Here is a 21,167-nt window from a genome sequence, read left to right as displayed (position 1 = left end):
GACTGCGACCCGAAGCAGCGGCAGCCCGTGTGGGGGCCCACGCCTGCGCTCGGGGAGGCCGTGCTCGGGGCAGGGGTGCGAGTCTAAGCCCCGGGGGCACGACTGCTTGCCCAGGGGAGATATAAGTATAAGCTGGGGGGAGTGCAGGCCGGGGCGAGGGGTGTGCGAGTCTGTGCTGGGGGAGGCCGGGCCAGGCAGGGGCAGATCCCTGCCAGTGCGAGTCTATGCTAGTATTGTGAGCTGAAACAGGGGATGTCTGTGTCAGGGGATGGGGGCAAAAGTCTGTGCTGGGGGGTCTATACTGAAGAAGGGGTGCAAGTCTAAGCAGTGGGGAGTCTATCTCAGGGACGGAGGGGGCGTGAGTGTATGCTGGGGGAGAGATGCAAGGCTAAGCAGGGCTGACTCTGTCTCAGGGGGGCTCTGAGTCTGTACCTGGGCAGAGCTGCAGGTCTAAGCAGAGGGGAGTCTAGCCCTGGGGAGGTCGCAAGTCTAAGGGAAGGGGAGAGTCTGTGCAGGGATGGGGCAGGCGTCTATGATGTGGGGGCCCTGAGTCTAAGCAGGGAGAGTGTCTGTGGCAGGTGGGGTGGGGCAGGGTTGGGGAGTGGGGGCACATATCTAAGCACAGGGTCTGTCAGTCTATACCTGAGGCAGCGAATCTCAAAACATTGAGAAGCACTGGATTAGGCACCAGATTAGCCACCCCAAGCCCCTGCTCAGCTTTCAATCAGGGGTCTCCTGCTTTGGCTTCAGTGGGGCTCTCTGAGCTTAAACCAGAGCCTGGGGTGGGGAGAAATTGGTCGTTTAAGAAATTAAAAGAGGGCTGTCTGCTGCTGGCATCAGAGGAACTGCTGCCTAAAATGTGTAAGACATTGTGTAACACTTGAGTTTCTGTGTGTTGCACAATGACCTGGCTCAGACTTTTATTTTAGTTTTTACCTTTTATTTTGCTGGGGGGAGGGAGAGACTTAGCTGAAAATAAAAAGCCACTAATAAAATAAAGTTGCAGACAGCAATAAATGAGAATTGAGAAGAGCTGAAACAGACACTTCCTGCAGTGCCCTGTGCAACGTATTGTAGATAAGTGCAGGCAGAGAGTTTTGACCCCATGCCTGGAAAGAGCAATGTTATCAGCAATGTGACTTCTAAATTTCTGGAAGTTAAGCCTGCTGTCAAGAAAGTGAACAGCTCATCCTTTATTGTTAACAGCCAACCTAAAATAAACTACAGGGATTTATCTTCAGAGGTTACAACTATGTTTGAAATAAATCCTTGTTCATTTTTCTGGACTCCTACTTGAAATACCATACTGCATACAATTTTTGCTTATATTCCATTTTTACAAAGGGGACTATCATAATTTTGTTTAAGAACAGAGAGCAAAAAACATTTACCCAGGCACAGATTAGAGGTTTTGTTGTGTCATCCCATGCATGATCTCTGCTCACAATTAAGCAATCTGTGTAATTAGTACTGTTTTTATATCATATATATTATGAATAAAATAGTTCTATGACTTCTTTCAGGTATTCTTAATAGACTTTACTTAGTCTAAACTCCAACTGAAGTAAATAATAGCAAGTACGTACTCCTCCTGTATTGGAAAACTACAAATCTAAATGAATTTGGCCTAAGCATGAATAAATGTTTTGCCTGGGTGTAGGATTAAGGTGGTGCATGGCTCAAACTATTGACTGCATCCTTCTCTACACAGTAGGTACATATACATTGGACCATGGCCAGTTCAACAGACCTCTCGAGAATCAAAGAAAGTTCTGATACTGGAAAACAGCAGAACAGAGTGGTGACTGAAGAGGAATGGCTGCAGAAATGGGAAGAAAACAACATTGGATTTCATAAGGAACAAGGACATCCGTATGTAATGTTCTCTTCAAGTTGTGTTAAGGTCTATGATGAGACAAATAACAGTGGAATGATCAACTCTTTCATAAGGCTCATCATAAAAATTCGTATATGTACAAAAATCAAAGTGTATTTTATGAGTATTGTTCAAAGCAACTTTCAGAATGCTTATGTGGCCTGCATTTACCAGAAAGATAATGGAGAGGTCAGCAGATCCTGATGCTTTTTATATGTTCAAGCTACTAAGCTATAAAAATACTATATGTATTTTCAGATGTGAACCCTTCTATAAAACTTCTCACAGCTTTGCAATATATGAGCAGAGCAATTGACTCACATATTACACATTTAAACGTCATCGGTATTACAATTGATATTAAATTGCTAACTTCTTTTCTTTGGCAGGCTTTTAAAGAAGCATCTTGATCTTCTTCTCAATGGCAGAAGTGGACTCAGGATATTTTTTCCACTTTGTGGCAAAGCAGTAGAAATGAAATGGTAAAATACAGACCATAGGAGTAGAAATGTAAAGAATGGGGGGGAAAAATCATACAGTTCACTTGTTTATGCTTTATCTACAGTGGCAGAAAACCCACATTGCCTGAAATTAGGGGTCTTTGTTTGTTTTGTTTTTTAATGTTTGTCCACGGTCTTTAATCTAGTGTAGACATGGCCAGTTAGGGCTAACCTTACAGTCATCAAGCAAGGCACAAATTGACACAAAGGAGTTCTAACTGTGGGAGAGCAAAAGGGATGGAGAGATCATTGAGTTAACTTTAATTGTTACGTTTTAATCTGTTAACCCTTAACTAAGATAACTATGTTCCTAGATGTCACATAATTAATTCTAGGCATCTCTTTGCATGAAAGATTTGCCTTATCTGTATAATTATAGAAAAAGACTAAGCATCTATAAATGCATAGATTTGGAGAAGAAAGGTGTGTGCAAAAGTCAATTCGGAACTAGAAAAAGTTGCTAAGCATTTAAATGCGTATGGGAACAGTAAACACAAGTAATGTTCAAGGATAATGATGTGGTAAAAAACCTAGTACCTCTGTACCTAGTACAACTGTACTAATAAGGAAGCTTACCAAGGTGCTTTCCCTAAAGCCTGAGTGTAGGGGTAGGGGAGAGTTGTTCCCTTTTAATTAATAGGTATCTGAACAAATACAGTTTCCCACTTTTCCCAGCTATAGGGAGGGGAGAGAAACTCTGTTTGCTTTTACTTTTTTTTTCATTTCCTCCCACAAAAGATGGGGGTACTCTGTACTAACCCACTCTCCTGCATTGCAAGCCAAGAGCTGAATTAAATGGATATAATCCTTATCAGTTTCGCTGCCACCCAAGAAGTTCTGATTTGCACCAATAAATCAGAGTTGTTTCTTAATTTCCCTTGGTTGTTTTTTGACATGGGTCAGGCCTACAGGATGAACCCTTGAACTGTATGCCTGAGGGCTCATGAGAAAATTATTTTGTATTTTGAGTAAAAAAGCTGAGTCATTCAAGCACGCTGGTAGAAGATTGCACTTTATCACACAGAAGGACTTTTATATATAGGTCTGGGTTACTGGAAGTTGAACTGCCATCTTCAGCCACTAGCTCCATTTTACTTCATGTTTAGGAAGGTTCACTTTATGACTATAAGGGGTAGGATTTTTTTTCAAAAATATATCAAAACCAAAAAGAAAATGCTCAAATGTTTCATAAACAGTTGGTCGAGGTCCTCTGCACTCACTAGTAAAGTTTTCTACCATTCAACAAGCAACCGTCTGGGTTTTTCAAATGTCTGAATTTTTAGTAAACTTAGGGCCTGTCTACATGTTCAAACCAAAGCTGGGTAGAAACCAGCTATAGAGTTGTTGCGCATTTCAAGTACTAACTTTATAGCTGGTTGGTTCTTTTTCTAGCTGGATAGTCATTTTTATTGTGATATAATTACTTTGCACGTGTGGCTGGGTTAAATATATTGCATGATTAAGCTGTTGTAGCTATTTTGCAGGTGTGACCAGTCTAAATTTATTGCGTGAATAGCTAGTTAATTACATAATATATGTAATGTATAGTGGGGGCCTTAGGATAAGAAATCTGAAACAAAATGCTTTATGTACTAGGCTCCTGAGTTCTTTGGTATCTTCCATGGAACTTGCAGTCTGATGCTATCGTTGGCATGTTCCCTTATTTTTCATTATTGAAGTAAGAGTGAATAGCTAATCAACTGCATATGCAGCTTTGAAAAATCATATGAAGTTGATTCATTTTCTTCAAACCAAGATCTACTCATTTAATCATCCAAACTCATATTAGGTTATATTGGGGGAAGACAATTATTTGGACCTGCAGGCCATATGGGCAGTTTTGGGGAGCTGTCAGCACCCCTCCACCCCCCACAACAGCCCAGAGCCCAAGTGCTCTGCAGTTCTTCCCTACCAGCACCCGGCAGCAGCTGAGCATACAGTCCCAGTCCCAGCCCTGACCCTGGCCTGCCCTGTACCTGCTCTGGACCTACCCATCCACGCTGAGCAGCAGCAGCAGCAGTGGCTGGGCAGAAGGTGCTGCTGGGCTGGGAGGAAAAAGCAGCTGTCTTCCACTTGCCGCTGCTGGGCCCTTCAGGCTGCAGCTGCCCAGAGCCCGTGCCTGGGCTATGCTGCAGCTCCTCTCTCTTTCCATCACTGCCTTGCTGGGTGGCCCAGAGGTGGCAGTGATGGCGGCAAAGAGGAGTCACAGGGCAGACCGGGCACAGGCTTCAGGTGGTTGCAGCAAAAAGGGCCTGGCCACTTTTCCCCTACTCCCAGCAGCAGCTTCTGCCCAGTCACTGCTGTTGCTCTGTGTGGGCAGGCAGTCAGGAGCAGGGCGGGCCAGGGGAGGGGCTGTGTGTGCAGGTTTTGGCTGGTCTGGAGCTGGACTGCAGTGACTGAGCCGAGTCCAGAGCAGGCACAGGGCAGGCCAGGGGTCAGGGCTGTGCGCACCAGTACATGGGGCTGGGGTTGGTGGCAGCAGCAGCTGGAAGGAGCTGCCACTGCCTGGGCTGCCTAAAAATGCAGTCTGGTTGCCCCAGACCCACTGTGTGCCGGGGGTGGCAGGACATACCACGGGCTAGATGGTGCCTTGGCCAGTTGGGACTGAGGGACCCACCACAGGCTGGACAAAGTCCTGCTGCAGGCCTTATTTTGCCCACCCCTGGATGGGATGTCCATTTCCACCCCCCCTGCCCTGCCAAGAAAACATGGGAATTGTAACATGCCACAATTGTAAACAGCTGTGGTGGTTTTCTAATTTCTTCTCCACGTTAATTGTGACTATGAGTTTTCATAATGCTGTTGAGTCCAATTTTCATCAGAAATATTTTTTCCCAGCAAAGGACAACAAATGTTAGTCTGATCAAATCCATTTGTTTTACAAGGTGCAGTTTAAAAAAAAAACCTGCTGTAATGTTCTACAGGAAATGTGTATTTTCTGTTGCCAAAACTTGAGAGAGAGAATATAAATCAATTTATGTAATAAAAAACAGTAACTCGTAAGTAAATATGAAAATGTTTATTGTTCTGTGTAGGTTAGCTGACATGGGACACAGCGTAACTGGTGTGGAATTCAGCAAGCAGGCACTGAAGGAGTTCTTTACAGAACAAAATCTTTCTTATTCTGAGGAATCAATCCCAGGGATTTCTAATGGCAAAGTATTTAAGGTTTGTTTTATGCACTGGTTTTGTATTGTCATCCTTTTGTATGCCTAATTATGTGGTTCAAGAATAACTGTGATGGCCAAGTCATCCTCTGCATTTTTTTTTTTTTGCCTCTGTCTTTTATTGCATCTTTCACCTATTCTAGCAATGTCTGAAGGGGAAGCATCAAGTCTTAATTCTGTGCTAGGTAATTGTCATCTCAAGGTGTTACTTAATTTGATTGCATTTTCATCAAGATATTAGTGACCTAATTTTAAAATGGTTTGAAGTCAGTGGGATTGCACACATACTTAAACTTAGACGCTTGCAGCTGTACTTTCAATTGGGAACTTTTAAGCTTATACTTTATGACAGTGGTGAAGTAGTAGTTTAGCATTTTGAGGGCCTTGAGACATATCAGTGTAGGAAAATATTAAAAAGACAGTTCCTCACAATTTCTCCCTCTCTGTGTAAGTACTGTTTCAAAACACAGTTCCCTGAAAGCTGTTTCCTTGCTTTTCATTGCAGAGTACCTCTGGGAATATTTCTCTGTACTGCTGCAGTATCTATGATCTGTCCAGGTAGGAATAAGGAGCATGTTAGCATTTTTCCTTAATCAAATATGTATTAAACATTTAAATTATTGCTTTTCTGAACCAGGCATAAATATGAGGTGGTGGATTTGATTTAAATCAAATCAGTTTAAATCATGATTTCAATCACAGTTTAAATCACTGGTCAGGAAGCCTTGATTTGATCATTGTTTTTGATGTTGTTGTTTGATATGCTTTATTCATGTAATTTCCTGAAACTTTGCACTTTTACAGAAAGGTAAGGGCTTGACTGTGTGCACACAAACCTGTAGGGAGAAAATAGGGCTCATGGCTGGGTAATCAAGTTTCTTATCTCTCATCTTTGTATACTGCTGTTAACAAGGATGTTATCTTCATCAGCACCCAGGGTGGATGACTGGAAACCATCTGGGTTAAAATCTGTGGGGAACATGGCACAGGGGACACAATGGTGGGAGTCTACTACAGACCTCCTACTCAGGATCAAGAGCTTGACCAGGAGTTTGCTAGGGAATTGGCTGGGGCCACACGCTCCTGGTGCGTGATTGTCATGGGAGACTTCAACTACCCAGACATCTCGTGGGAAGAGCACTCGGCCAAATCTGAATGGTCTCAAACCTTTCCCTTATGCGTGGATGCGCTTTATCTAATGCAAGAAGTCTGTGGGCTGACAAGAGGTAAAGGGCTGCTTGACCTGGTACTGGCAACAGGGGACAACCTAATCAGCGACCTAACGATCGACAAGAAGCTGGGTGACAGTGACCATGAGCTGTTCACTGTCACCATAAGCCATAAAGCTGGCAAGTCAGTCAGCAATACAGAAGTCCTCAAGGGAGCGATCCTGGTTGCACAAGCAAAGTCTATCCTATCTTGGAGGAAGGGCAGCAAAAGGACACAGCAGCCCCTTTTGCTCTGCAGAGAACTAGGAGACCACCTGTGTCTAAAAAGAAAGACCTACAAAGAATGGAGGACTGGATTCACCTCCAAGGAGAAATACTCTGCACTGGTCTGGACCTGCAGGGAGCAAACCAGGAAAGCCAAGGCTGTGACTGAACTCTAACTAGCTACAAGTATCAAGGACAATAAAAAGTCCTTTTTTAGATATGTGGGGAGCTGGAGTAAAATCAAGGGCAATATTGGACCCCTGCTAAACTAGATGGGACAACTGACAACCGATGCCCAGGAAAAAGCCAGCTTGCTAAATGGGTACTTTGTGTTGGTTTTTCACCAGTCCCATGGGATGCCCATTACAGGACAGGAAGGCCCAGGTGAGGGAGATTCCTTACCCTCCATCAATGCTGACATCGTGAAGGAACACCTTGAGAGGCTAGATACCTTCAAGTCAGCTCGTCCTGACAGTTTACACCCCAGGGTACTCAAGGAGCTGGCAAGCCCCTGGTACAGATCTTTGAGAACTCCTGGTGCTCTGGGGAAGTTCCCAAAGATTGGAAGAAGGCCAACATGGTTCCTATCTTCAAGAAGGGAGGGAAGTAGATCCGACAAACTACATGCCCATCAGCATGACCTCTGTCCCGGGGAAGGTCTTGGAAGAGATTATCAAAGATACTATCCTTAACAGACTAGCTGATGGCAATATCCTGAGGGATACCCAGCATGGGTTTGTTGTGGGTAGATCTTGCTTGACCAATCTCATTTCCTTCTATGACCAAGTGACCTATCACCTGGACAAGGCAGAGGAGATTGATGTCATAAATCTTGACTTGAAAAAAGCCTTTGATCTGGTATCCCATGATCACCTCTTGGCCAAACTGGCCAGTTGTGGCCTTGGGTCCATCACGATCCGCTGGCTGGGGAATTGGCTCCGTGGTCTGACACAGAGGGTGGTGGTTGATGGAAGTCAATCATCATGGTGCGTTGTGACCAGTGGGGTCCCTTAAGGCTCTGTCCTTGGGCCTATACTATTCAACATCTTCATTAATGATGTGAACATTGGTATCAGAAGCAGACCTGCCAAGTTTGCTGACGACACCAAACTGGAGTAAAGCGTCCACACCTGAGTATATGAGGGTGATCCAGGCTGACCTTGATAGGCTCAGGAAATTAGTGAACAAGAACCTGATGGTGTTTAATGCTGAAAAATGCAAGGTTCTCCACCTTGGGAGGAAAAACCTGCAGCATATTTATAGGCTCAGCAGTACTACGTTGGCTAGCACTATGAACGAAAGGGACTTCAGGGTCATGATTGACCACAAGATGAATGTGAGCCATCAGCGTGATGCTGCAGCTAGTAAAGCGAGCAAAATTCAAAAATGCTTCTCAAGCAAATCCCAGGATGTCATTCTCCTGTTGCACTCAGCCTTGGTGAGGCCGCAGCTGGAGTACTGCGTCCAGTTTTGGATTCCACAATGAAAAAAGGATGTGGAGAAGCTTGAGAGTCCAGCGGAGAGCCATGCGCGTGATCAGAGGTCTGGAAAACAGACCTTATGATGAGAGACAGAGCTCCATAGCTCTCAGTAGCCTGGAAAAGCTCAGGCTCAGGGGTGATTTGGTGACCACCTATAAGTTTTCAGGGGTGACCACCAGGATCTGGGGGAACATCTGCAGAGCGCCCCAAGGGATGACAAGATTGAACAGTCACAAATTGCTTCATGACCGTTTCAGGCTGGACATAAGGAAGAACTTCTTTACTGTCCGAGCCCCCAAGGTTTGGAGTAGTCTGCCGCCAGAGGTGGTTCAAGCACCCACTTTGAATGCCTTCAAGAGACATTTGGATGCTTATCTTGCTGGGATCCTGTGACCCTAGCTGACTTCCTGCCCCTGGGGCAGGGGGCTGGACTCGATCTTCTGAGGTCCCTTCAGGCCCTAATGTCTGTGAAATCTCTGGAGACCAAAAAGGGTGTTTGTGTCCAAAAGATTGCAAAGAATAATTTTTCCAACTATTTAGTTGCTCTAATATATCACATTTACCCAAAGAACTTTGTTTGCCTTTGGTCTCTGGAGGCATAAATCCATAGTTTGAGAACTGAAACCAAGCATCACAGAGATGCTTAATGGGATCTTCTAGACTGAGCACTGAGTCCCATTGAGTAGAGTGGTTTTCTTTAATCTTTACTAATTCAGGGAATCCCATAAGATTGGGCCCCGAGTCTCTGTACTGTTGTGACTTATTTATACAACTTCTAAAAAAGTTACATGAATATATTGTCTTAAAAGGTATATAATTAGAAGTTATAATCCCTATTCCATGATGATATCTTTGAGTTTTAACATATCTTAAATTGAAATGATCTTTATGTAAGTGTTTTTTTAAAGCATCTTAACAAAAAATAAAAAATTAAGTTAAAAAATCTGAATTAAAAAATCAAATTTTTTAGTTTTTTTTTTTTTTTAACTTATTGTTTTTTATTCATCCTGATGTGAAAAACAAGGACCAAATCCCAGAAGGCACGGGCCATCTGCAACTCCCTTTGACTTGTGTGGGGAAACTCAAATATTCAGTTTCTCTTGGAATACATCTGTAAATACCTTTTGTTGACAGTGGGCTCAATCCAGACAAATGCAACATCATGTCAACTACCAGAGCCAGTCAGTGGCTTTGCTCTGGCTCAAAGCTGCTAATTACAATTGGTGGAAGATTTTTTTTTACACCAGGAAATGCAATACTGTTCCAATGCTTTGGCTGGGACCATCCCAATTCTTACATAATTTTTTAGCTCCCAGCATAAAAGAATGTGCCTGGGACAACCATCTGTCTATTTGGGTGATTTGCTGTAATCACCCAAATAATTCAAATGGAGTTGGCAGCCACTTTTAGAGGAGTCTTCTAAATCTGTCATGGGAAGCCAGCCCAGTGCTGAACCATCTGAGGATTGGTTGGGGGTACAAGAAGGAAATTTAAAGTTTGCTTCCTTGCCTCTGCTCAACATGAGTGAAAAATCTGCCTTCATAGAGCATTGAAGGTACTCAGCATCTTGGAGAATAGACCAGATGTCATTAAATCTTTTTGTGCCTCAAGATTTTGTTATATCCAAGTGCATTGTATCAAAGCTAATTATATTAAAGGTAGGAGAACAGTCCAATATCATCTATCTGCTGCTGCACACTTTAAAAATCATTCTAACTAACATTTGACATCCTGCCCAGGAAACATTTTTCCTTCTTGTCAGAAATTTTTAAAAGATTGAATTTTCTAAGTACAGTTGCATATAACTGGTAAAATCTAACATTTCAGCTCTGGCACTACAGAACAACATTTTAAATTAAAATAAAAAAATAGGTAGCTCATTAACAAGGCTGTCCTTGCAAATTATTAAACAGTACTAAGGAGGTCAAGTCTACAACCTACAGAATTCAAAATAAAAGGTTATGCATGTTTTGTAGAATATTCAGTTCCAGAAAACAGTGAAAGTGTAAATATCTTTCTGTTGGTATAAACATTGGAAGACGTCTGGAATACAAAATACATCACTACTGTTGTGGCTTCTGTCCAGGAAAAATATAGTTCATATGCAGTGACTATAAATGCCAAACTTCACCTTTGCCTTAGCTGACTTGTGATAACTGACTTTTGTTTTCAATGCTGAGCAGGCTTTGGATAGGGGAACTTTGAGTTCATGGCTTCATCAGACTAAGATGTTTCAAGTAATTCTTTGCTGATTAACATATTATGGAAATTATTACTCTCTACAGATATGTTTTGCTTAAACCATTCAGTTGTGGTCCATAACATGATTGTGGTTGTTACAGTGTAAAGTTTTTGTTAACTGTGCAACTGCTGAGCATGCTCATAGTTCTGAGCCCTCATTCAGTCACATTTCCTAAAATCAGTGGAATTTTTGGTTGACTGTGAACTTCAAGGTTGGGCCTAAAGAATGTACATAAACTGTTATTAATGTTATTTATATTAGAGTAACACCAAGATTTCCCAACTAATATCACAGCTCATTGTTCTCGGCACTGTGGACATATAGTGAGGGAGACACTCTGCCCAGGAGCAGATCCAGAATGCTGCAAAGGGTAGTGTAGTGATGACAGCAAGGTCACTGCACAGCTAGGTATAAACAGTCAAAAAGCCAAGGCCTGGATTGATTCAGTCTTCGCAAGTTAGCCTAAGCTGTGGAGATTGAATTAATAAGCAACTGGACATTCATTTTTGATTTCAGAAACGCAGCCACATGCCTGCAGTGGCCCAGGCCAGAAGCCTGGGGGACAGTGCTAGAGCATGACTCCCTGCTGGCTGGAGCAGACAGCTTGGGCTAAGGCTAGCTCACCCACCCTACAGGGTGGGGTTTGCAGGGGAGGTGCAAAGCATCCTGCTATTCTGGCGGGGGCTGTGAATTAACTTGAATCTGAAGGAGATCTGAAACAGTTCAATAAACTGATTTTAACCTAATTCAGTTCAGTCTGATATTACATCCATCCAGGTTTATCTTAAACTGCTTTTGGCCACTTTGAAATTGGTTTACGTGCACTGAACTTCTGTTATGTTACAGATTGGAACTAACTTCCGATCACTTACACCAGTTTATGTGTAATTTCTGCCCCTAGCCTACATGTGTGGCTTATAGCACATGCATTTGTCAGCTAATGCAGGGGGTGGGGGGAGTGATTGCACTCTCACTCCCACCCTCCACTCCCAATCTGCTCCTGATTTTGCCCTACGAGTTTAGGCCTAAATTTCCAAAGCTATTTAGGTATCTAACTTCCCATTAAGATCAATGGGGAATTAAACACCTGCAAACTTTGCTGTATCAGGCCCTTGCTATCTAGTTATATAAAGCAGATATGAAACTAGAAGGGGAGCAGAAGCACAGAGAAATGAAGGGGCTTTCCCAAGACCTTGCAGCAGGCCAGTGGTAGAGTTGGGGTCCAGATCTCATGAATCCAAATCTAACAACTTGTCCCCTAGATGCAAACTGAAATGTAAAATGTGCTTTTGAATATCATGTCTTGATTGTGAGACTTTATAATTAAATTTATGATTCTAAGCGTATGCATAGGGCAAATGTAGATGTAATCTTGACTGCTTGCAAAAAAAGAAAACAGTTTTTAAATTGTCATGACTCATTGCATCATATGGGGAAATATTTGACCAGCTTGCAAGTCAAAAGCAAAAGGCTTGATAATGATGTTGCAATTTAAAGGAGAAACAGCAAGAAAGATAAAGTGAAGCCATGGACTCCAACATAAAATGCATCAGACAGAAAGCTGCTGCACAATTTCAACATGCCACACAGAAAAAAACGGGTGTAAAATAATTTGTTGGATTGCAATGAAAACTAGCAGGTCCCAGCTCTTTTGAATGAATGGAATGTCATGCTGAAGCTAAACATTCTTGGGTCCTGCTTTTGAATGTCAGATTAGCTGAGCTCAGTGCATATGAAGGTGCTGGGAGCCTGTTCTGAGCCACCTTCACAACCACTGTGGATTCTAGTGGTGGCTGAGAACTGTTGCTGCCTTTAGCTTAAGGCTAGTATTATCCCAAGGCTTACTCTAAGTTACAATTAACTGAAACAGCATTGTTCGTGCTAGGTTCCCACTTGCCCTAGCACAAACCCATTTCCACGGGATAACAGATTTTCTGTGCCTCCCAGAGAAAGTCTCTATTTTATGGATGCTTCTTGAGGCCTATTCCTAACATTATGTAGTATAAAGGGGGCAGACCATAACAGAAAACAGCACTTTATGTATATGTACATTCAGTTGGAGATTATTCTCTTCTTTTATCAGAGTAGCTCGGGCATAGTTTAAAAAATAAGGCAAGTCTAGTTTTTAACTCAGAATCTTTTCCCCCCTCTATCTGTAGTAAAATTGCAGGCAAGTTTGATGGGATTTGGGACAGAGGATCACTAGTGGCCATTAATCCATGTGACCGAGAGCGGTAAGTAACACATTTGATAACTGTTTTTGTTTCCAAGGAAGAAAATGTGATTATATGCCATCTCTTGCATTAGTATAAACCCTAAGTAACCTAAGCCAGTATTTTTCTGCCATGTGGCCACTAGGGTCACTAAACAATGCTTTCTAGAATTTTGAGCTTCTGCCAGGAAGGTGCCTTGCTAGGGCAAACAGTCATGTTGGCCTAAGCACAAAAAGTTGCTTACTCTATTATACATCAGCAGTAGCAGAGCTGAAAGTCCCCCTCTAATGGCTGATTTGGACAAAGCTGGCAGCAGATCTGAATTTGATTCTTCCTTTTTGCTTTCTATGTTTTTATTTTCATCTTTGTCTTCATCCTCGTTTTACCCTCCTTAGCCCCACACTTCTGTTTTTCCTTTCTTCCTCTTTATTTTTCACCTTCATCGCCCTGAATTCACAGCATTTTTAAGTATAATCATGCAGGCTACTGTAGTAACTGTACATTGTGGCAGACAAACACTGTCAATGCTTCATTTTCTTGTTTGTTAGCTTATACCAGAACCAGTATATGTGTGTTTGTATAGCATTTTGTTTATGTTATGTAGTATTTTTTACTTTTCATGTATACTACATGAAATTTTACTGCTAGGAAGCAGTACCTCAGTGACATTAAATTATATTCAGTTCAACTTTTTCTGACTTGGGATGCATAATATACTGGCTTTTTCTGAGTATTTTAAGTATTCTGTTTTTATATACAATGTATTTGCAAAATAAACAATGAAATTTGTTTTTCAGCTATGCCAATTTGATGTTGTCTCTAATGGATAAAAATTGTTCCTATCTGCTGGCTACTGTTTCATATGATCCAAATAAACATAAAGGTATGAACTTTGAACTGTTTTTGTTTCATATACAAAAAACTAGACCTCTTGGTGCCAAAATGATACCTTTTATTAGACCAACTGGAAAATGGCAAGAAAATTGTCCTTTTCTGCAAGCTTTCGGGATCAAAGTCCCTTCGTCAGGCTCTGGGAAAAGTGTAGATAGTACAAGATGGTAAAAAGTCCCCATAGGTAGGAAATAAACTTCATTTTTGCACAGAGGGAGCTGAAGATGGAAGTCTGTCCCTCTGAGTCCATGAGAGTGTCTTCGTGAGCTGTGTTGAATAGCTCTTTGATGTGTTGCTCAGATAGAATTCCTTCCCTGGAGGTGTCAGATGGCAGGCAGGGAGGTAAAAAAACAATCTTCTATCTTCAGCTCCCTGTGTGCAAAAATTAAGTTTTTGGACTTTGCTTGAATCTGGCAGAAACCTAACAAATAAAAATTGATAAAGACAAGAGGTGGGAGTTGGCCCATATATTTAAACTTGCATGGTAACAGCAATAAAATCATTTCCATTCTTTAGTTTCCTGTTGAAGAATTAAGCTGTGAAAATAGTGGCAAAGAATATTTTTCCTTCAAGCATATAACCATTTTTCATTAGTTACATGGTTCCCATCTCCCTTTTCTTGGTAAGGAGTTTGTAGTGGGATCCTTATAGGTCAGCTGCTCATACATAGCTGAGACAGAATTCACTTCCTTGGCACACTTCCCCAACTTCAGTGCTGCTTCATCACTTATGCTCATTATCTGAAAAATCATATTTTTTCCATCAAAACAAAGCCATGCTTTTCACTACCACAGTAATTCAAGTCTAGTCTGGGTATTCATTTATAACAGTGGTGTCCATTGTTCCGGTCCCACAGGCTGGATGAGTGGCTCAGGTTCAGCTCACAGGCTAGATCTTGCATGGGGTTGATCCATGGGTGTGATCTAGCACAATGACTCAACCTCCTGTGCCTGGATCCAGCCGCATTCTGATGTGCAAGGCCACATTATTCAGCCCGTCGGGGCTCACCACAAGTCCAGAAATTTGGCAGCGGGGGAGTGGCAATGAATGCTGCCACTGCTCCCCTCTGCCAAACTGCTGAAGCCTTGGGGAGTCCTGTGACCCAGGGGCTGAACATCCCCGATGTATTAACATGCATTAAAAATGAAAAACTCTATGTAAACATTAAGTATCATTGTATCTGGTGGCATAATGATTTCTGTTAAATGAAGAAGCTTCTGCAGTTTTTCTTGATAATTTTTAATTTGTCAGATGAAAAGACATTCCTACTGTTTGAGCTACCCTGGCTAGGAACAGACATTGCATTTGTTCTGGGATAAGTTGAAACTTTGTTAGTTTCGGAATAAAAATGGCCCCGGGATTGATATGTACACACACTGCCCTTCCAATCAGGGCTTAGTGAGTGACTGAATGCACTGCCACTTTCTGCCATTGATTCAATTATGCAAATCCTGGGATAATTGTTCAGACACACTTTGTAATGGCCCCACACAAACTGGTAGGACTTCTTATTCCAGGGAACTTTTCTAGGGTTTGTCCCAGAGCAATGGACTTGCATGTCTGAGAAATCACACTTTGTCCCAGGAGAAAATGGTTTCTTCTGAGACAACTGTGACATCTGTTCGTAGCCTCTGGGTCTTTATTGGAAGAATAAGTCCTTTGATTATTCACCATGATAATTTTTTGAAAATACGTTAACATTTCCCAGTGTTTGGCCAGCCTTTGGTTTTAATTATAATATTGGAATGGTCATCGTGGCTTCCAGTGGTTTAGCTTTATCTATTTGCTTTCCAGGCCCACCATTTTATGTCCCTGAACATGAAATTGAAAGTTTGTTTGGTGAGTTAACCCAACTGTATTTATATTGTTTTATAAAACCTGTAGCAGACAAACTTGTTTTCTTGTTGTATTGACTCTCACTCTGGCAAATGATAAGGAATCTTAATAGGACGTTTCATCCTTGTACAAAATGTGGGGCACATACAGTTGGCAAATAAATATCATTTTACTGCAAGAATATTGATCCCAGGAAACAAAGCCTTACTTTCTTACATTGTGCAGAGGCTGATAATTTAACTATGCATTATGATGGAAATCTGAACCTGTTTTACCAGTAAGACTGATGCTGTCTCTTTTGGGTCCATGGTTATTTTTCATGCTGAGTCTGCAAGAATTCAGACTAGATCTTGGTGTTCTTGCAACTCCTCTTTCTTAGTTTTATAGTGACTTTTTCATGTCTTCTGTTCCAACATTTTAATGTTCCCCAGGCTCTTCTATCTATTCATTCTACCTTAGAAGCCTTAATGTAGAAACCTTTCTCAGTAGCTCTAGTTTCCATTGTAGTTTTGAAGCTAAAATATTAATTTATAGGAAATACAAATGTAATAAAACACCATGCTAAGAGAAGCAAAGATCCAACCCAACTATCGATAAAAGAAAGTCAGTGCTAATGTTGAAACTTCACCTTAGATGTGCCTCCTGTTATGCATTGTTATTGCAGTAAGTTCTTGTACTTCATGAGAATGTACTTGAACCTTCAGTGCCCAGGTGCATCTACCATTAACAGTGGCATCCAATTCTGAGTGAGAGCTAAAACCTGCTCACCTTATTTATTATTCATTGCAATTGATGAATCTACAAATATGAGTAAATTGAGCAAGATTTTTTTATAATATAAAATCCTAGATTCAAAACAAAACAAAACAGTCATCATCTTTAGCTGTAATTTTAATGTGTTGTTCTTACTTCTTTTTCAGGTAAATTCTGTGAAATTAAATGTCTTCAAAAGCAAGATGTCTTTTCAGAAAGACAAAAAGAATGGGGACTAGATTATTTTCTAGAGGTATTATATCTACTTAAGATTTTTCCTGGATAAAGCAACACACTAATAGTAGCAAGGTGGGGAGGGGGTTAAGTTTGATTGATTCTGCTTTGTTTTTAATGAACTGGATATATGGGAATTCTTCTAATGCACTTCAAAGTATAAAAACTTGGGTATGGAACTGGGATTGTCTTTGTTTTGGGATTATTTTAAGATACTGCTTCTAAAATCTATTATACTGTACTTCTATCTTAATTTACATTATATGTGTTTTAAGACCGTTTTTCTTAACTAGGTTTAAATTCCCTGCATAAAAAATCATTTTAACTGTGTACCTTTGTTTCTTATATTTTTGGTAAATTAAAAGCTTAAAAAGATCATTTAAAGAAGTGACCCTATAGTGGGCAATGGTCCCTACCTGTTGACGGTTTTGTAGTCATCATCCTAACTATAGTTTCCTGTAATTTTGCTCTCCTGCCAGTAGGCAAGGACTGTCTGGTGGCTTCTGCCTCCTGCCTTTTTCTCCCCGCTTCTACTGTTAAAGAGACTGGTTGACAGAGAGCAAAGCAGAATTTTAGCAGCAGTTATGTTTGGGTGAACAGGACATAGTCAACTAGAAATATGTGACAAAAGTGAATCTGTTGAGGGGAGACCAAATGCTGCCCCTGCATCAGTAAGAAAGCTGTTTTTCCCCTTAAGAAAGCAATTTTTATTAAAGGAAACCTGGCTTTAGGATGTCATTTGTGCGGGAAGCATGAGTTATGGGGTGTCACAGAAAGACTCCTGAGGTTTGGCTAAGCCTCTGGCCATAGGGATACTTATCTGAACCCAAGAGGTTCTGCCATCACTGGCTATTACAATTTTACAAATGAACATTCATGTTTCAAGTCCCTGATGATCAAGGATCCTAGCTTTCTCTGTTTAAAAATTGCAAATTCTCTGATAAAACCCCACAGACTCTCTGATTAAAACCCCAAAATCCATGATTAAAATGAAATGCTACTATGTATGTATGAATGTATGTATGTATTGGTTAAACAATGTTTTACTGATATTTTTACTATTTTAAAGCAATTTGGAAGCCTTCCAGTGATTCAAACACTGTAGTAAAATAAATTCTAAATATCTATAAATTTGGGGGTTTGAGTTGAGTTTTTTTTATCATGGAAAATCAGCTCTCCCCGCCCCCTTCACTCACAAGGACACTGGTCCAGCTGTGGCTGTCTCATGTCCACCCCCTCCCCGCTGCTTCATGGTGCTGAACAGTTCTGATGTGTCAGTGTCCTGCCCCTACCATTGCCCCTCACTCCCAAGCCACAGCCCCCTGGTCCGTCTGGTGTCCCTCATACCCCACCCGCCCAGCCCTGCCAGAGGGAGTCCCAGCTGCCAGGACTACAGGGCCAATAACTCAGTTACACAGCCCTCTGCCCCCTGCAGCAGTACCCAAACCCCAGCAGCCACCCACAGAAGGAGCCTGGCTCTCCCTTCCCCATGGGCAGCACAGCCGAAGTGGAGCCCGTCACGGGGGGAGGAGACAGGCGTGGGCTCCCTGACCTCTCCCCAGGGCCTCCACAGCCTAGTGGGCAGGACTGGGCAGAGTGGGGCAGTGAAGCTCGTGGCCACCACTGTGAGCCCCACACTGCCATGGCAAGGTGCTGCCTGGCCACCCGGCAGGGGTGGTGGTGTGGGGTCATGGCCCCTGCTGCTGCCAAGCAGACAGGGGACACCTCTCCATGGCAGCATGGGACTTACGGCAACGGCACTGGATTCCCCACCCAGGCCTGCTCTGCCCTGGCATGCTGGGTCCCACCCACTGGTCCCGGAGGCCCTGGGGGTGGGCAATGGGGTGGGAAGCCCACCCCCGTCTTGTGCACAGATCTGGGGGGGAGCATGCCCCCCTATATCTCCCTTGAGAGTGCATGTGGTGGCAGGGAGCCACTCCCCCTACCCTCCGGACAAGCTGCCCGCAGCCCCATCCTGGTCTCCGCCCGGGCCCTGCAGCCACACATGGTCCCAAGCCCCATGTACTGCCCGGACTGTGCACCTGCCCCAGACCTGCCCAATTCCCTCCCTCACTATGAGGGCCTTAATTCCCCCTTCCCCACCAAGACTTACCTATGGGAGCTGCTTTCCAGGCTGCCTAGCAGCAATGTGCATGCATATATGTGCACGTGCACGTGGCACCCCCTGCCTGATTGCCCTCTTCCTGCTCCCCGCAAGCCTTGCAGGGTGGAACTCTGCCAGCCTGCAAGGGGAAACCCATCTTAACCCACATTTGTCTTGCTTAAAGGAGAAAATCCAGGTTTTTCTCCTCAGAGAAGCTTAGGGAACAGCGCAAGATGCACAGGTGAAAGCCTGTCACGCCCCTGCACCCCAAAGTCCCCCAGCAACTCCCAACTGCTGCGGAGCCCCCCCCGCCGACCCCCAGCAGCAGCCAGAGTTAAATGCGGCCATGGTGGTAGTGGACTAGCCCAGCTCAGCTGCAGGGAGCCTGCTGATTAGGAACTGGGGAGGGTCTCACCCCTACTTTGCCCAGGAGTCTCGGCCCCTACTTTGCCCAGCCCCCCAAGGAACCTCACGAACAGGCCACGCAAACAGGCATGAGAGTTAGCACGGAGTTTGCGTAGGAGGGTGAACGGGAAGGCCTGAGGCCCTGCCTGGGGGTCTCTGCTCTAAGGTAGACCATCCCATCCGTAGCCAGCCCACCAGCGGCATGCCATGGATGGGCACATGCCACACCATGAGGGTCCCCTCGGGGTCTGCGGCCCCTCCCTCTGGCTCCTCAGAGATTTCCACCCAAACAGTTCTGGGCTTCACACAGATGGAGCCCCTAGCTCTTGGCTGTGGAGGGTGCCTGTCGCTTTTTCAGGCTCTGGGGGCCAGGAGCATAGCCACGTCCCCTTGTGGGGTCTGCTACCTACTGGGATCTCTGGCACGCCAGCTGGAGGAGCTCCAGGGTGCAGTCCAGAGACTGCATGCCATCAAGGACTGTGAGCAGGAAATAGACTCCTACTGCCAGGCCCTTCTTCCCCAGGAGATGGGGGGGGTAGACCACGGTTGCCTTCCAGGACAAGGGAGGACTCAGGGACCTCCCTTACTGTCTAGCCCAGGGGTTGAACCAGGGTGGTCAAGGGCCCCAAGGCCTGCCGCACCAAGGCCTCTGCCCCTCTGGAGCTCAACATCAGGTACAAACCTCTTGCAGCCCCAGCAGAGCCTGCTGAGTTGCCAGCTCCCACAGGCAACACGGGCTCTACTGTGGCTACTGTCCCCACTCTCCCTAAGGCCAAACACAAAGTGTTTCTCATGGGAGACTCCATCCTGAGGGGGTCAATCTGCTGCCCTGACCCCTTAGCCTGGGAAGTCTGCTACTTCCCAGGAGCCCACATCTGAGATACTGCAGAGAAGATCCCTAAACTCTTCCAACTCACTGACCACTATCCCATGCTCTTCATCCATGTGGGCACCAATGACACAACTCAGAATGCTTCCAGCCAGATCATGAGGTGCTACAGGGATTTGGGAGCAAGACTAAAGAGTCTGGGGGCACTGGTGGTGTTTTCTTCAATCCTCCCAGTCTCAGGCTATGGGCTGAGGAGGAAGAGGAGGATCCAGGTAGTGAACCAAAGACTGCGGCACTGGTGTCATCAGGAAGGCTTTGGCTTCCATGACCACAGTCTGCTCTTTGGTGAGAGGGACAGCCTGCATCTTTCTCCGCTGGGGAGGAGGCTGTTCTCAGCCAGACTGGCTGACCTGCTGCACTGGGCTTTAAACTAAGCCAGCTGGTGGATGGGGAGACTATTGCCACTGATGGTCCACTGAGCAACCCTTGCAAACCCAGCGGGCCTAGGCACTTAAGGGAGCCCACCCCTACCCCAGCCCCAGCCCTGGATCAATCTGTGGGCAACGCAAGGGCTCCCAAGAGGACACTTGGCTGCCCGTACACAAATGCCAGGAGCTTGGGGAACAAGCAAGAGGAACTTATCCTCCTGCTTAACACAAATAATTACGATGTCATAGAGACCTGGTGGGACTCCACCCATGACTGGACCATGGGTATAAACAGCTATCCCCTGTACAGGAGAGATCGAGTAGACAAAAGGGGCGGGGGGTTAGCTCTCTATGTTAAGGAGAGCTACACATCCCTGCAAGCAGTTATTGGTGACCAGGGTGGATGGCTGGAGACCCTCTGGGTTAAAATCCATGGGGAACATGACACAAGGTACACGATGGTGGGAGTCTGCTACAGACCTCCCACCCAAAGTCAAGAGCTTGACCAGGAGTTCGCCAAGGAATTGGCTGAGGCCTCATGCTCCCAGTCCATGGTTGTCATGGGAGGCTTCAACTACCCAGACACAGAATCATAGAAGTCGGGTCGGAAGGGACCATATAGATCTTCAAGTCTGACCCCCTGCCTGGGCAGGAGAAAAAACTGGGCTCAAATGATCCCAGCTAGGTAGGCATCAAGCCTCCTCTTAAAGACCCCCAGGGTAGGAGCCAGCACCACTTCCCTTGGAAGTTGGTTCCAGATCCTAGCCGCCCTGAC

General features: G+C 44.2%; 1 protein-coding gene across 2 annotated transcripts; it reads left to right on the top strand.

Annotated features, from left to right (window-relative positions):
- Positions 1–1,690: 1,690 nt before the first annotated feature.
- TPMT (thiopurine S-methyltransferase) lies at positions 1,691–17,321 on the top strand. Of its 2 annotated transcripts, XM_019543858.1 has the most exons (8): positions 1,691–1,872; positions 2,266–2,358; positions 5,412–5,544; positions 6,049–6,101; positions 12,859–12,933; positions 13,710–13,795; positions 15,598–15,642; positions 16,560–17,321. In XM_019543858.1, exons 1-8 carry the CDS (start codon positions 1,733–1,735, stop codon positions 16,676–16,678), a joined length of 744 nt encoding a protein of 247 aa, XP_019399403.1. In that variant the 5' UTR covers positions 1,691–1,732; the 3' UTR covers positions 16,679–17,321. The 2 variants fall into 2 exon arrangements, with proteins under 2 accessions (XP_019399403.1, XP_019399410.1); XM_019543865.1 differs by lacking the exon at positions 2,266–2,358.
- Positions 17,322–21,167: the final 3,846 nt, after the last annotated feature.

This window comes from Crocodylus porosus, unplaced genomic scaffold (assembly GCF_001723895.1).
Source record: "Crocodylus porosus isolate Cpor-Errol unplaced genomic scaffold, CroPor_comp1, whole genome shotgun sequence".
NCBI classification, from domain to species: Eukaryota; Metazoa; Chordata; order Crocodylia; family Crocodylidae; genus Crocodylus; species Crocodylus porosus.
This window is presented reverse-complemented; position numbering and strand designations above follow the sequence as displayed.

Excerpts from the sequence above, each read along its gene's own strand:
- TPMT (XM_019543858.1), top strand. The coding sequence starts at position 1,733 with ATGGCCAGTTCAACAGACCTCTCGAGAATCAAAGAAAGTTCTGATACT. Across the intron at positions 1,873-2,265 it reads CATAAGGAACAAGGACATCC|GCTTTTAAAGAAGCATCTTG; the intron begins GTATGTAATGTT and ends TTTCTTTGGCAG. Across the intron at positions 13,796-15,597 it reads TGATCCAAATAAACATAAAG|GCCCACCATTTTATGTCCCT; the intron begins GTATGAACTTTG and ends TTTGCTTTCCAG.